The sequence below is a fragment of the Schistocerca nitens genome, chromosome 12 (genome assembly GCF_023898315.1).
Source record: "Schistocerca nitens isolate TAMUIC-IGC-003100 chromosome 12, iqSchNite1.1, whole genome shotgun sequence".
NCBI classification, from domain to species: domain Eukaryota; kingdom Metazoa; phylum Arthropoda; class Insecta; order Orthoptera; family Acrididae; genus Schistocerca; species Schistocerca nitens.
This window is the reverse complement of record NC_064625.1, coordinates 193,033,301-193,045,521: the sequence shown is the minus strand read 5'-3', so window position 1 is coordinate 193,045,521 and position 12,221 is coordinate 193,033,301. Positions and strand designations below refer to the sequence as shown.

The window sequence follows — 12,221 nt, the reverse complement described above, 5'->3', positions numbered from 1 at the left end:
ACTTCCCTAATCGTACGGGACTGGTGACCACGCTCTTTGGTCCCCTCCCCTAAATCGACCGACCGACTGATGGGGCGTCGCTTGTAAATAGTGTAATGTACTCGTGCAATTTTGATGTTTTACTGCAGGTGTGCCGTCTGTTGGAATTGTTCAAAACATTGCACGTGTGCAGAAGAAACATCAAATTTGAACTACCTAAAACGACTTCCCCATTATATATTAATGGCAATATTTACGGAAGGACCCTCGTAGTTCTCAAATTCACATTTATGGACATTTAATGTGTAAAGTGGAAGGGGACGGGAGAGGCCATGTCCGTTTTCATACTTTTGAGAGAAATGTTCTTACGGTGTGTACTTTTCTGTGTGTATTGCAAATAATACAAATAGGTTACGCAAATCGTCATTTTAGTATTTTGTTTGGATGTCATTAACATTAGAAAAATTACAGTAAAGAGGAAATTTCCTTTCCATTGGCTGCTTTGGTAGGTAAAAAGAGAAGCTGGTATTTTGAGAAAACTACGTCATGTCCAAATGCTGTACATCATCATTGTGAGAATGTTTGAAGCGAGTAGCTTATATGGACAGTGCACCCGAATGTTTACAAAACCACAGCATTTCCATCACTGCCAACTTGAGAGCTTCTGGTTTATTCACCTTCGTATTCAGAATTGCAATTCTTATCCCGTTAACTCCATTCTCTGATGTCGGATTCAGGCAGTATGCGTGGCCCGTAGGAACCGTGTGAGGAACAAGTTCCTTGGGATTATTTGGCTTTACTGAGGGTCTCTGTTGTTTCCTCTGCCTTTCACGTGTGCAGTTCATAAGCTTTTTTCAGTGTTTCCTTCAGCCTTCACTTGTAATCTGGTTACCTATTTTGACAACATCCCGATACAAAACATTCTCAGTTTCATTGCTGTGTTAAATAAGGATAAAATATCGTGTTTTCAACAAAATCCTCCATTATCTTTCTCGAGAGCAAGTGACTGTTGTTGTTGCTGTTGTCACAGTGACTATTTACAGCACATAGATAGCTCCTGATTGATCACCATTACATGTCCATGTTTTTACTGGTGGTGTCAGTGCTGTCATAGGAACGTAAATGTATTAGCTCATTCCTGTGTAAAAAATTACAGACATGGATGTTGTACAATTTGATTATTAAAAGAAGTGTAAAAAGGTAGAGTTAACATGTTGCAAATTATATGCTACTACGAATGATTTTGTCACCACGACTCACCAAAGAGGCGTTTACTCTCAAAACCTATTCTGCAACATTGTTTCACAGCCAGTATGGGAGTACTGGTGTTCACGACATATTGTCAGTATCTCGGTAACACGAAACCAGTGTTCCACGGCTGTGTCTGTACGGGTCTGAAGTATACTGCTCCTGGGCTGCTACCACAAAATGGCACTATGCAGCACAAGTGTTTGTTATTGCTCTGTCTGTAGCATTGCATATTGTCTTTATGTGAGTTCCTTTATGAAGTGAAGTGGAGTGGATGAGAAGCAAAATTTATGAATTTCTCACTCTCTGTGAGGCAGAGGAGGCTTCTGGAATGTTTGAAGTCACAGTTAACAAAATATTAAACAGAAGCATGACTTCCTAGAAAAAAAATGCTGCATTGCTTCGCACCAGCAGCAGGGGTGTGGATAAAAATAATTGAGTGTCTCATTTCCCAACACCACAGCATCTACAACAATGATTATGGAAAAATTTGTCGTCAGGGAGTTACGTGACTGCTGGTGTATGAAAGGGTGATTGGGGAAATTACAACACTTTCTGTGAGGCAGAAATGAATGAATGTAGCAAGCAGCAGTCATAAGGAAACATGGATGTGGCAGGGGGATCAGCTGCACACACCCCCTGTCACATTCATAGGAAGTGTGTCATTGAGGCTGAAGTAGCTTTCTTTGTTGAAGTTGACAGTTTTAATGTGAAAATGAAAATAAATGTATTAGCCATTAAGAACAACTTCTTTATTTAGGGTCAGAAATTATCTGCAATATAGTGTGTAAAGGCCGAAATCGAGTTTCTAATTTTTTTTTAAATTTTCCAGTGTGTATGTGTGTGTGTGTGTGTGTGTGTGTGTGTGTGTGTGTGTGTGTGTGTGTGTGCGCGCGCGCGCATGCATGGGGGGGGGGGGGCAACGTGGGAGGAGATGGACACTCCCGGGACAAGATTTTAGTTTCATCAAACATTTTCTGTGTGTTTGTTTGTTGTGATATTACGTTCAGCAACTGCTGGTTTCTCAAACCGCTAAAATGTTGAACAATTACGTGATAAGCTACCCATTGTACTTCTTCCTTTCCGCAGTGCTACATCTAGAAAAATACGTACAGTCCTGGGAAGATGAGGCGTTGTTAACATCTATTTTCTGACCACGTGAAGAGATGAAGCGGATGCTATGCCCAGTTAAGGACAATCTTGGCCACAGGCTGCCTGGAGTTTATAAGTTTCCTCATGTGTACGGAAGCAGTTACGTCAGTCAGATTACCCGCACCACTACTGACTGCTGTGCAGAACACTAGAGGCACGTTAAAAACAGAGAGCTTGAGGAAGCAATAGTGCCAGACGCAGTCACACAAATAAATGCAGGCTAATGTTCGATGAAACTAAAATTTTGCCCATATTTCTACAAACTAGGTTTCTGCTATCAAAGGAGTAGTAAAAATTAAAATGTGTGACAACAACTTTAAATAGAACAGCAGCCGTAATCTTAGGTGTGCACGAAAGAGTGCTCGACACAGATGACGCAGAGAAATGCAATGAAATGTTTACATTCGTATGAGAATGCTGAGACTACCAGTACAGACGTGGACGCAATCTCTGGCAGCACGACATAACGATGACCGATGCCGACCGATCACGAACTGTCTCTGGGCTATAAATTCACTACATCTGCCACATCGGTCATTTGTTCCTCCCAAAAACAATGGATTATTTTGCTGAAAGCTCAAAGATTTTATCCAGATTTGAAGTAACAAGTAAACCGAGAATGTCTTATACACAGTTTTTATTTCCTTTAGCACCAAACATCCTAAATACAGATCATTTTTGTAAGTGCGATACACTCATATGTCATATGTCACATGTCATATCCCTCTACATGTAACGTGAACTTAAATTGTACAAATATGTAAGGCATTATTGTGTTTTTACTCGCTTTTATCATCTGCCGTGAATCTGATACTTCCAGTTACCAGCTGCCACATTCGAGACATTGACGAACACAGGGTATAGTAAGCTGGAACAGAGGGATCACACTTCTTAGAACAACACAAATTTGTTAACAGACGGCAGAGGAATACGCATTTCATATTTAAGTGTGAGTTACACAGTACTGTATATTTAAGATCAGAACGCATAGTGAATATTATGTGCTAAATGCTCGATAATTTTTTAAAATCTTCTATTATCACACTTTGACTTAAGTTTTTAGTATTGTCGAGATTCGCTTTAAGAACATCCCATCATTCCAAAGGGAGGGCAACGAGAGAGTATGACATTATTATCCGTCCAATTGCCACGGAGTAGCAGAACATTCATTTTCAGCCGATTAAATGAGACATCCCTTACGACGTGTAGTACATTGTTGTGCTTAATGCCTCGGGCTGTATGGCACACATAGATCTGTTGAAAAATGTACAAATTGTGGAAACATTTTCTTTTTCTTGTGCTTCTGTGAAAGCAGGACTGACATATTATAATAGGGATCACTCATACTTTCCAGCATCACAGGAGTCGAGCTGAAATCCTGTGATGGACCGGCATTACTCTCTCGACTCATTGGACCGGCATTACTCTCTTCACTCATTTCAAAATAAGAAAAGAACGAGCAACACACAACCCGAAGCAAAGCGGGATCTCACAGTGCATTCGGTAACTGTTTCCGCTCGGTAGCTCACTCGTGTGGCTGGCAGTGTCGTAAATGCGGTAGTTCGGGCCCGACCTCTGGCAATATTTTATGTGACCGTCGTTCGAAACGTCCGCCGTATTAATGTGTCTGGACAGTAATAGGAACACGTATAAATAAATAAGAAGCAGTACTCTCGGCACAGGTTTCCCCTCGAGGAGAGGAAAGAGGGGAGAGCGAAGGGATAGAGAGTGGTCCACTCGGAAGTCCGGTAGAGGAGTATACGTGAGATATATTACGTGTGTAGAGCTTTGCACACTGTCAGAATTGTTTAGCTCGGGCATCCAATTGTAGGTCGGTATCCACGCACGTACCGGGCGAGAGAAGATCTTCTCGAAGAATGTGGCGCACGTGATGAACGACGAGACCCAGCGGAAGTACCTGCAGGGGCTGAAGAGGCTGATGACCAAGTGCCAGCAGTATTTCCCCACCGACCCGTCCCGCTGCGTCGAGTACTCCAGGCTGGAGAACTCTGCGCCGTAGCCGTAGCAGTACGGGGTAAGTAATGCTAGTCTTTTGCTCGGATAATTCAAAATTTTTGTAATTAGTCTCGGAGCTTTTCAGGAGTGATGAAACTGAGTTGATAATACTCGGACTGACGTACCAAAAAATATCATCGTCAGGAAGAAAATGTGCCACAGTAGAAATGTGCCTTTCACCGGCAGCGGTCTCGCCTACCGAACTACCTGGCTACACCACGTCATTTGGTCCGAGTTCGATCTGGCACCGACTGTGCACTGTCGCCACCATTTCGGCAGCTTCTACACTCGCACAGTGTGTCGTGCTTTCGGGGTAGCCGAGTACCATCGGTGGACGACTGCACGAAGTCGGTAATCGGTGGCGAACTTCTTACCCCGCGTGACATCTTTTGCCACGTCGAATGTGGCACAGTCACTAGGAGCCAGATCTGGCGAATGTGGAGGATGTGGCAGCACGGGAAACCCGGGTCCGAGCACTATTGTAATGTTCCGGTGACTGGCACGTGACCGTACACCGTCGTGCCGGAGGAGAATGCCACGACTCCATTTTCCGTGGCAGTGTCACCGATTACGACGGCGGAGGCGGTGCAGTAATCTGCAGTACCGATCACTGTCGAGGGTCGTACTGGGAGGGAGCCGATCCGCCGGCAGATTCCTGAACACGGTCACCGCTCGATCGTGCACGAATAGTCCCGGCCGTGACTTCTCGGGACGAGGGCTGCCAGTGTGCTTCCGCTGTGTAAATTGACAATTTTTTTCTACAGTCTCGTGGAGGAACCGTGACTCGTCGACGGTGACCTGACACTCGGAGAAACCCACTGGAACTGCATTGTACTGGGCACTAACTGTTGGCATATTTCCGCACACTTCTGTTTCTTACATCGGTGAGGGAATGGGGCACCCATTGTACACAAACCTTCACCTGCAGATCTTCACGGGCAACGGTACGGATGGTTCCCGACGGTAAACCTGTCGCCTCCTTTAGTATGTCAAATATGATTCACCTCTGCCCCATTATCAGGTCATTAACGTGCCGGGCACTGTCTTGCGGACGTCCAGTATATTTGCGTGTTCCGGCACGTCCCTGCCGTCTCCGAACTCCGATACGCGACGAAACGCGAATCTGTGACTCGGTGCTGTTTCTCCACGTATGGCTTGTAACCTCTTGTGGATGTGTGAAGCAGTCACTTCTTCCCTCCAGAGAGATCACACTGTTCACCTCTGCCCACTCTCGTCCGCCAGTGTACCCGCGAGCCGGAATGAGTGTCGGCGCAGTGCACTGTTTATGGGAAGCAGTAACACCGTCTGCTGGTGGCACACAGAACTATAGTCTATCTTTTTGCACACGTAGACAAACATTTCAAACTGCCACTTTCGAGGAGTTATAGTGGTAGCACCGATCGGCAACGAATGAACTAAATATAAATTCCACAGCGACCTTCTGTCGTACTTTACTACTGGGGGTATTAGCTTGGAAATTAAGGATACGAGAGGATCCGTCGAGTGAGGTAAAGTAAGGAGGAGTTGCTGGAAAATTCAAGTATTGAATAAAACTGTAAGTAGTGTATGGTGGGTCACTGGGTAGAGTATTGCCTTTAAAAGGTAAAGGTCCAGGTGTAGCTTTAGACATATTTGTGCTAGGTGTAGGACAGGAACAGATTACAGACATTCCGTGAAATCTATTATTTATTTATTTTTCTGTGTCTATTGCACAAACAATTTGAGTTATCGGTGACTAATTTTGGAAATGTCGATTCATTATCGAACCGTACTCACGTTATAAGTACATCATTATTCAAAATGTAAGATCCGGGTAAACAATTTGCTAGCAATTTTAAAAGCAAATCACTGATCAAAATGTAAAATATAAATATTAAACTAGTTAAACTGTTTTCTGGCATTACGTATGTTGAGATCACAAAAATTCACTACAACAAACGTGACTTGCTTCGACACATTCGTGTATATAATTTATGCAGCTCTGCACCAGTTTCAAACAGTGACACAAGATACAAGTGTGTGACAGTATCCATGAAGTACTTTAGAATCTTTAAAATCTTTATAAAATTCAGAAAACAGGTTTTCCAATCCTTCTAATATTAATAAAAGTAGTTTTGGAATGTTCCGAAAAAATGGTTTTAATAATTCAAATTTTATTTCATAATATTTAGAATTACATTCATAACTACTACTTTGTATCAAATACAGTGATAGGTACCATCACAGTTGTTGACGTTTTAGACATACTTCGTGGGGAGCAAACTCGACACGCTTCAGTTTTACAGAACCTTCGTGTGCTCTCTACTCTGTTGTGGGTGCCCAGTGTACGGGTCTGCGAGACCTTCGTTTTATTAAAAGTTGAACGTTGCACACTCTGAAGGAATTAGGCTGATGACCGGGACCTTTAGAACGAGCTCTGCACTGAGCCTCTGGACCGAGGCCTAATGCACCACACCTTAAACGTGCTACAACTCTGCGAACACGACTTTGCCTTTCGATGGCGCAGTCTTGAACTTTTTTGGCGTCTGTGATCCTTTGTAGTCCATCAGTGCTCTCGTTTTTGGGGTCAAAATGGTGAACGCGACTTTCACCACCTGTCACAATAGTGATAAGGAACCCGTCACCCTCACGCTCAAAACGCAAAAGAAAATGTTGACAGATGTCCAATCTCTGCTGTTTTGTGCCCAAAGTGAGCATTTGAGGCCCTTTCTCGTGCACCAAGATAGTAATTTACACATCACCGTGGTACCGTGCTAAAATTTGGAGTCCTTTAGCAGTAGAGGGTCGACACTTGTGTCGGCGAAATAGAAAGTCGACCGAGTAATATGCCTGACATTTAATACCTCGACTGATATTCATAGCAGAATAAAAAATTCAGAAGCATTAATTTTCAGATAAATGTCTCTATGTTTTGAGATATTTTGTCTTTCTTGTGGGAGCACATAAGTAGGAAAAGTATCGGGCCCTTGTGCAACCATTGCAGTGTGTCACAAAAATGAAGCAAACAGCAAAGTAAAGATTAAGAAGACACAAAACCCACTACTATGACAAGAATGACTTCAGTGTTAGCAGGTTACTTCCCGTGTCAACAGATGACACCACAGTCCTCCGTTCCTACGCATCTGTCATCTGCAGCACGCCGAGGATTTTATAACGCCACGCTCGGCACAGGCAGTCGACAGACGATGTCACTGACCGACTCGCGACGTGCTCGGTGGCCGGTATACATGTCGGCACGAGAAACAGTTGATTTTGACCAGAAAATTGTGTGTGTTTAAAATAGGCTTAAGAGAGCATCACAAGCTGTCGCCATCACCAGCCACTGCCAGATAAAGGCCTCCTGTAGCCATTAAAGCCTTCACTTAAATGCATCCGTGTTGCTTCCCCTACTCATCTCACAGTGGGTCATTGCCTTTGTCTTTTATTATGAGGTGCATCCAGAAAGAAAGTCTATTTTGGAAAAAGTCTATTTTGGAACCAAAATAAATTTTTACAAGAAAACGCATTTCTTAAGGTATTTTTGTACATAGATGCCACCAGTGTTCAAACATTTATCACACCGAGAAATCACCTTTCCTTCGCCCTCTCGATAGAAAGGCGAAAGTCAGAGAAGTCGGCCACTGCCGAACATTGTTTTTGCGTTGTCGTCGCTATCGGAGCTCCTTCCTCCAAAATTACACTTTTAAGTTCGGGGCTGTACAGTGGGCGATCGAAAATGCTCCCACCTGAATTGCTGAATAAGAGATTGTGCGACACGAGCAGAATGGAGACCGGCGTTGTCGTGGAACAACACAGTGCTTCGACTGAGCATTCCGTGCCTTTTGTTTTGAATTGTGTGCTGAAATTTTCTTAGTGTTTCACAGTATTGTACCATATTGACAGTTTCACCTGTGGGAAGGAACTTGACAAACAGAATGCCCTGCCTGTCTCAGAACACAGTGCAAATGATTTTTTGGGCTGACAGTGTTGTTTTAAACTTCTGTTTTTCAGGGGATCGTGAATCTCTCCACTCCGTCGACTATTGTTTTGCTTCTGGAGTGATGTGACAAACACAATTTTCATCACTGGTAGTAATTCTGTTCGAGAATTCATCTCCCTCATCACCGTATTAGGTAGTAAATGTCAAAGCACTGCCACACTTCATTTGTGGCCACCTGTGAACATTTTTGGAACCAAACTCGGAAAACACAATTTGTGAAAACTTGTCACAAAGCATTCTTATTGTGAACCATCAGTTGTCACGAATTTTCTCATTCACTTTCTCAAACAAATCGTTACAGACAACAGAAGGCCGTCCGCTTTGTGTTTCGCCACGAACATTGTTTTGCGCGTCATTGAATTGTCTCCTCCCCTTTCTCACCATTCTGTAAGTCATTAAATTTTCACTGTGAATCTCTAAAAGTTGATGAATTTCAGCTGGCTTAATGTTCTTTGTGTTTGGAAATCTTATTACTGAATGCACTTCACAGCTGGTGGACTCAGAGATTGTCTTAAACATTTTGAACTGTCAGTAACAAATGTAAACATGACACAATCCAGCTGTAATTGCGTCAGTGTAAAGACAGTGAACTAGAGAGACGAATACAAATGTGCGGAACTGCAACACTAGTGCTACGGTGGCAGTAGAATGAAATGTTACTTACTTTCCGGACACACCTCGTACTTTGCCAAATGCAGCTGAGAACTCCTTCGGCTCACCTGCCGTCTGTTGCCCTTTCTGTACATCTCGTCCACAGCCATTTCATTTTCATAGTAATTACGTTTGTGTTCCATCAAGTTTGTATTGTGATCCATTTGTCTGTTTTCTTGTCTTCCTGGTAATTCCCAAATTGTGGAAATTATCTCGGTCTTTATGTCCCGAATAGGGGTGTTAAGAATAGGCTGCCGGAACAGTCCAATAGTCGATCCGTAACTTCCGTATCTTGCTACGTTTTGTGCTTCTCTTACTTTTGTCTCGCAGTCACCGTACGACACCAATGCTGCGAGGGTCCTGCTATTCGGTACCCTTGCTCAGTGACACAGCTTCTGCCCTGTGGACTTTGCTCCATTGTGTCGAAGGTGCTCAAAAAGACTTTCCTTTTTCCTGTTCCAGTGGAATAACACACTCAGAGAAGACAAACTCAATGTATTTCCTATAATGTACAACTCTAATTTCTCTTAATGAATCAACTACACGTGCGAAACATTCCAGCTAGGTGTCGTCACGTGTCGATCTCTTACGAGATTCAGAACAGTAGTACAATAAAATATTAACATCGATGCTGTGACAATTTCTTTGGTGTCTTGGAGATCACTTGCACTCCGTGCAGTTCCCTTCTGTCCCGGTGGAGCAAACGATTCCACCCAGCAGGCAGAAGAGCCAGTTCGAGCCCTGCATCGGCAATAGCACAGGATTGGTGCAATTCTGATCTGCACAAATCGCCAAAAAACCTCTCAAAAGTGCGGTGCTTCCTACTTATTAACTACCTTAATCCACAAATGTCTTTCTTTGCCCAGTTGGTATCCAGGATGCGGAAAATGTTATTCTATAAATGACATGTTACGCCTCAACTGCACCTCCCTGTTGTTCACAGAACAACAGTGAATTTTTAAATGGCTGTCATTGAGAGCTCATGTCTATTGCCATTAGTTAAAATTGATAATTGGCTGTACACTGATTACACAGTCTCCTTGGAAGCTCAAGTTTTGAAAACCCTTTTTAGTGTACTAAAAGCACTCCAGGCTGGTTTTACTCCTTCATTCATATCTTTGGAGCCCATCAGGTCACTCCCATTTACCACTTAAATACAGTCACTTGTTACATGCTTCTAGGATTTTAAAGTTCATTCACACAAATTTCTTTTCAGTGGGCCAATTATAAGCACACTGGATGAGGATTTGTCGCAGGAGACATCACACTAATACCACATAACACTGCCTCCAGTGTCAATTATAGTGGGACACAATTCGACGAGGATGCTATTCGTATCCATCAGAAGCCACTTGTTGACAATTAGATCCTATAGAGCCGTCAAACTGCAGGGATGTCGAATGTTGCATTTCACCTGCTATTCCAAATTGGCCCAGACATATTCTGCAGTGTTAAGATCTGGTGATTTAGAGTACCACTGGAGATTCGAAAGGGTGCCCAAGTGTTCGTCAGACTGCGAACGTTCACACACAGCTGTTTGACTACGGGCCTTGTCGTATCAGATGATAGGAGTATATTCTTCCTGAAAATGTAAAGGGCAACACTCGATCACGGAGAATGTCGAAATAAATATCCTGTTAAGAGTTCCCATTAACCTAAGTGTGTAGATTCAAGTTGTGATACAAAAAAATGCCATCAAAACATCACAGAAGCACTTCCTGTCTAAATGTCTTATTGGGCAGTCACTACACTACACACCTTAGACCATCTCAACAGTGCAGAATCGTGTCTCGTCAAACTGCACTACGTGCCTCCAGTCTAGGGATGGCAGTTATGGATGAAAAAACTGATTTTCAGTTGTACCATTTTTTTTCCTCTTCAGTTTAAACAGCCTCTTAAAACTCTGCAAAATAACCAATTTCTGAAACAACTGATTTTGCTACTATTTCCAGTAATAAACATAGACATTGAACAAGGACTAGAAAATTCCAAGACTCCCTCGGAGTTTTGCATCACACATTTCAAGATACTTAGAATAAAAATATAAAACAAAGCAGGTAAATAAAAGAAAACTTAGTCTGTCCACAGTTCACTGCTTTCCTCTAAAAGAAATCATGGTTCGAATATTACAAAAATTGCCTGTATTCTCCTATTGATTCTGATGTTTAGAAACTGTTCAAAAATTGTGTTGTAATTGAGGGTCATATCACCATGTGCTCATTATGAGTAGTCAAGTGTTAAAGGGTGAAAACTGAGGTTGGAGAACTCTTATTTTTCGCGTTAATGTACCCACTTCCAAGAACTGAAAACAGATAAAGGCACAGGCAGCAGACCAGCTACATTCTGTTTTTATTATAAACTGTCAATTAATTGTTAAGTTTTTAATTTATTACTGTTACCATAATTTGCAAATGAAGCATTATACCTCATTGCCACTGTATTTCGTAAAAATTTCGAGACTAGGTTTGTTACCATTTTGCAATACAATGGATGTCTGGCGATGACAGAAAAAACACCGTATAGACCATGTGGGGGCCGGTCTTGCATTCTGCGTGTGCAGGTTCGTCAGCTAATAGGCCACGCTACACGCCAACAGATACGTTATTGTCTCAGCAATGCTGTACAGATTTTTGTGTTGTGTGTTTGTTGCTCATTTCTGTCGGCATTGTTATTAAAATGGCATTGATCACTTTTCCCATTTTCTATAATAACTCAATATTTCAAAGCAGTGGAGATTATACGAATAGATATTAGTCATTTAAAAAGAATTAGCACCACTGCTATGGTAAATTGATATATAGTTCTTTTTAGTTGGTTATTGTTGTCGTTGTTGTTGTGGTCTTCGTTCCAGACTGGTTTGGTGCAGCTCTCTGTGCTACTCTATTCTGTGTGAGCCTCTTCATCACTGAATAAATACTGCAACCTACTTCTTTCTGAATCTGCTTACTGTATTCATCATACTTTTAGAACTGTCATTTGGTTTCTGTACAGGTTGTAAATAGCCTTTTGCTCCTGTGTTTTACAGCTGCTAACTTCAGTATTTCAGAGCATTCCAGTCAACATTGTCAAAAGATTTCTCAAAGTCTACAAATGCTGTAAACACAGGTTTTCCTTTCCTCAATCTATCTTCCAAGATAAGTCATAGGGTCACTATTGCCTCACACACTCCGGCATTTGTCCGGAATCCAGACCGATC

General features: G+C 42.4%; 1 protein-coding gene across 5 annotated transcripts in view; it reads left to right on the top strand.

Moving 5' to 3' along the window:
• Nucleotides 1-12,221, top strand: part of LOC126215158 (pre-mRNA-splicing factor 18) — a 119,387-nt gene that overhangs the window by 68,084 nt on the left and 39,082 nt on the right. For 3 of the 5 annotated variants that reach the window (XM_049941825.1, XM_049941824.1, XM_049941826.1), the window contains exon 5: nucleotides 4,211-4,414. The exons of the other annotated variants lie outside the window; for them this stretch is intronic. In XM_049941825.1, coding sequence (XP_049797782.1) covers nucleotides 4,211-4,399 — 189 coding nt within the window. In that variant the 3' untranslated portion in view covers nucleotides 4,400-4,414. The remainder of the gene's footprint in view (nucleotides 1-4,210; nucleotides 4,415-12,221) is intronic. 5 annotated transcript variants of the gene reach the window in all.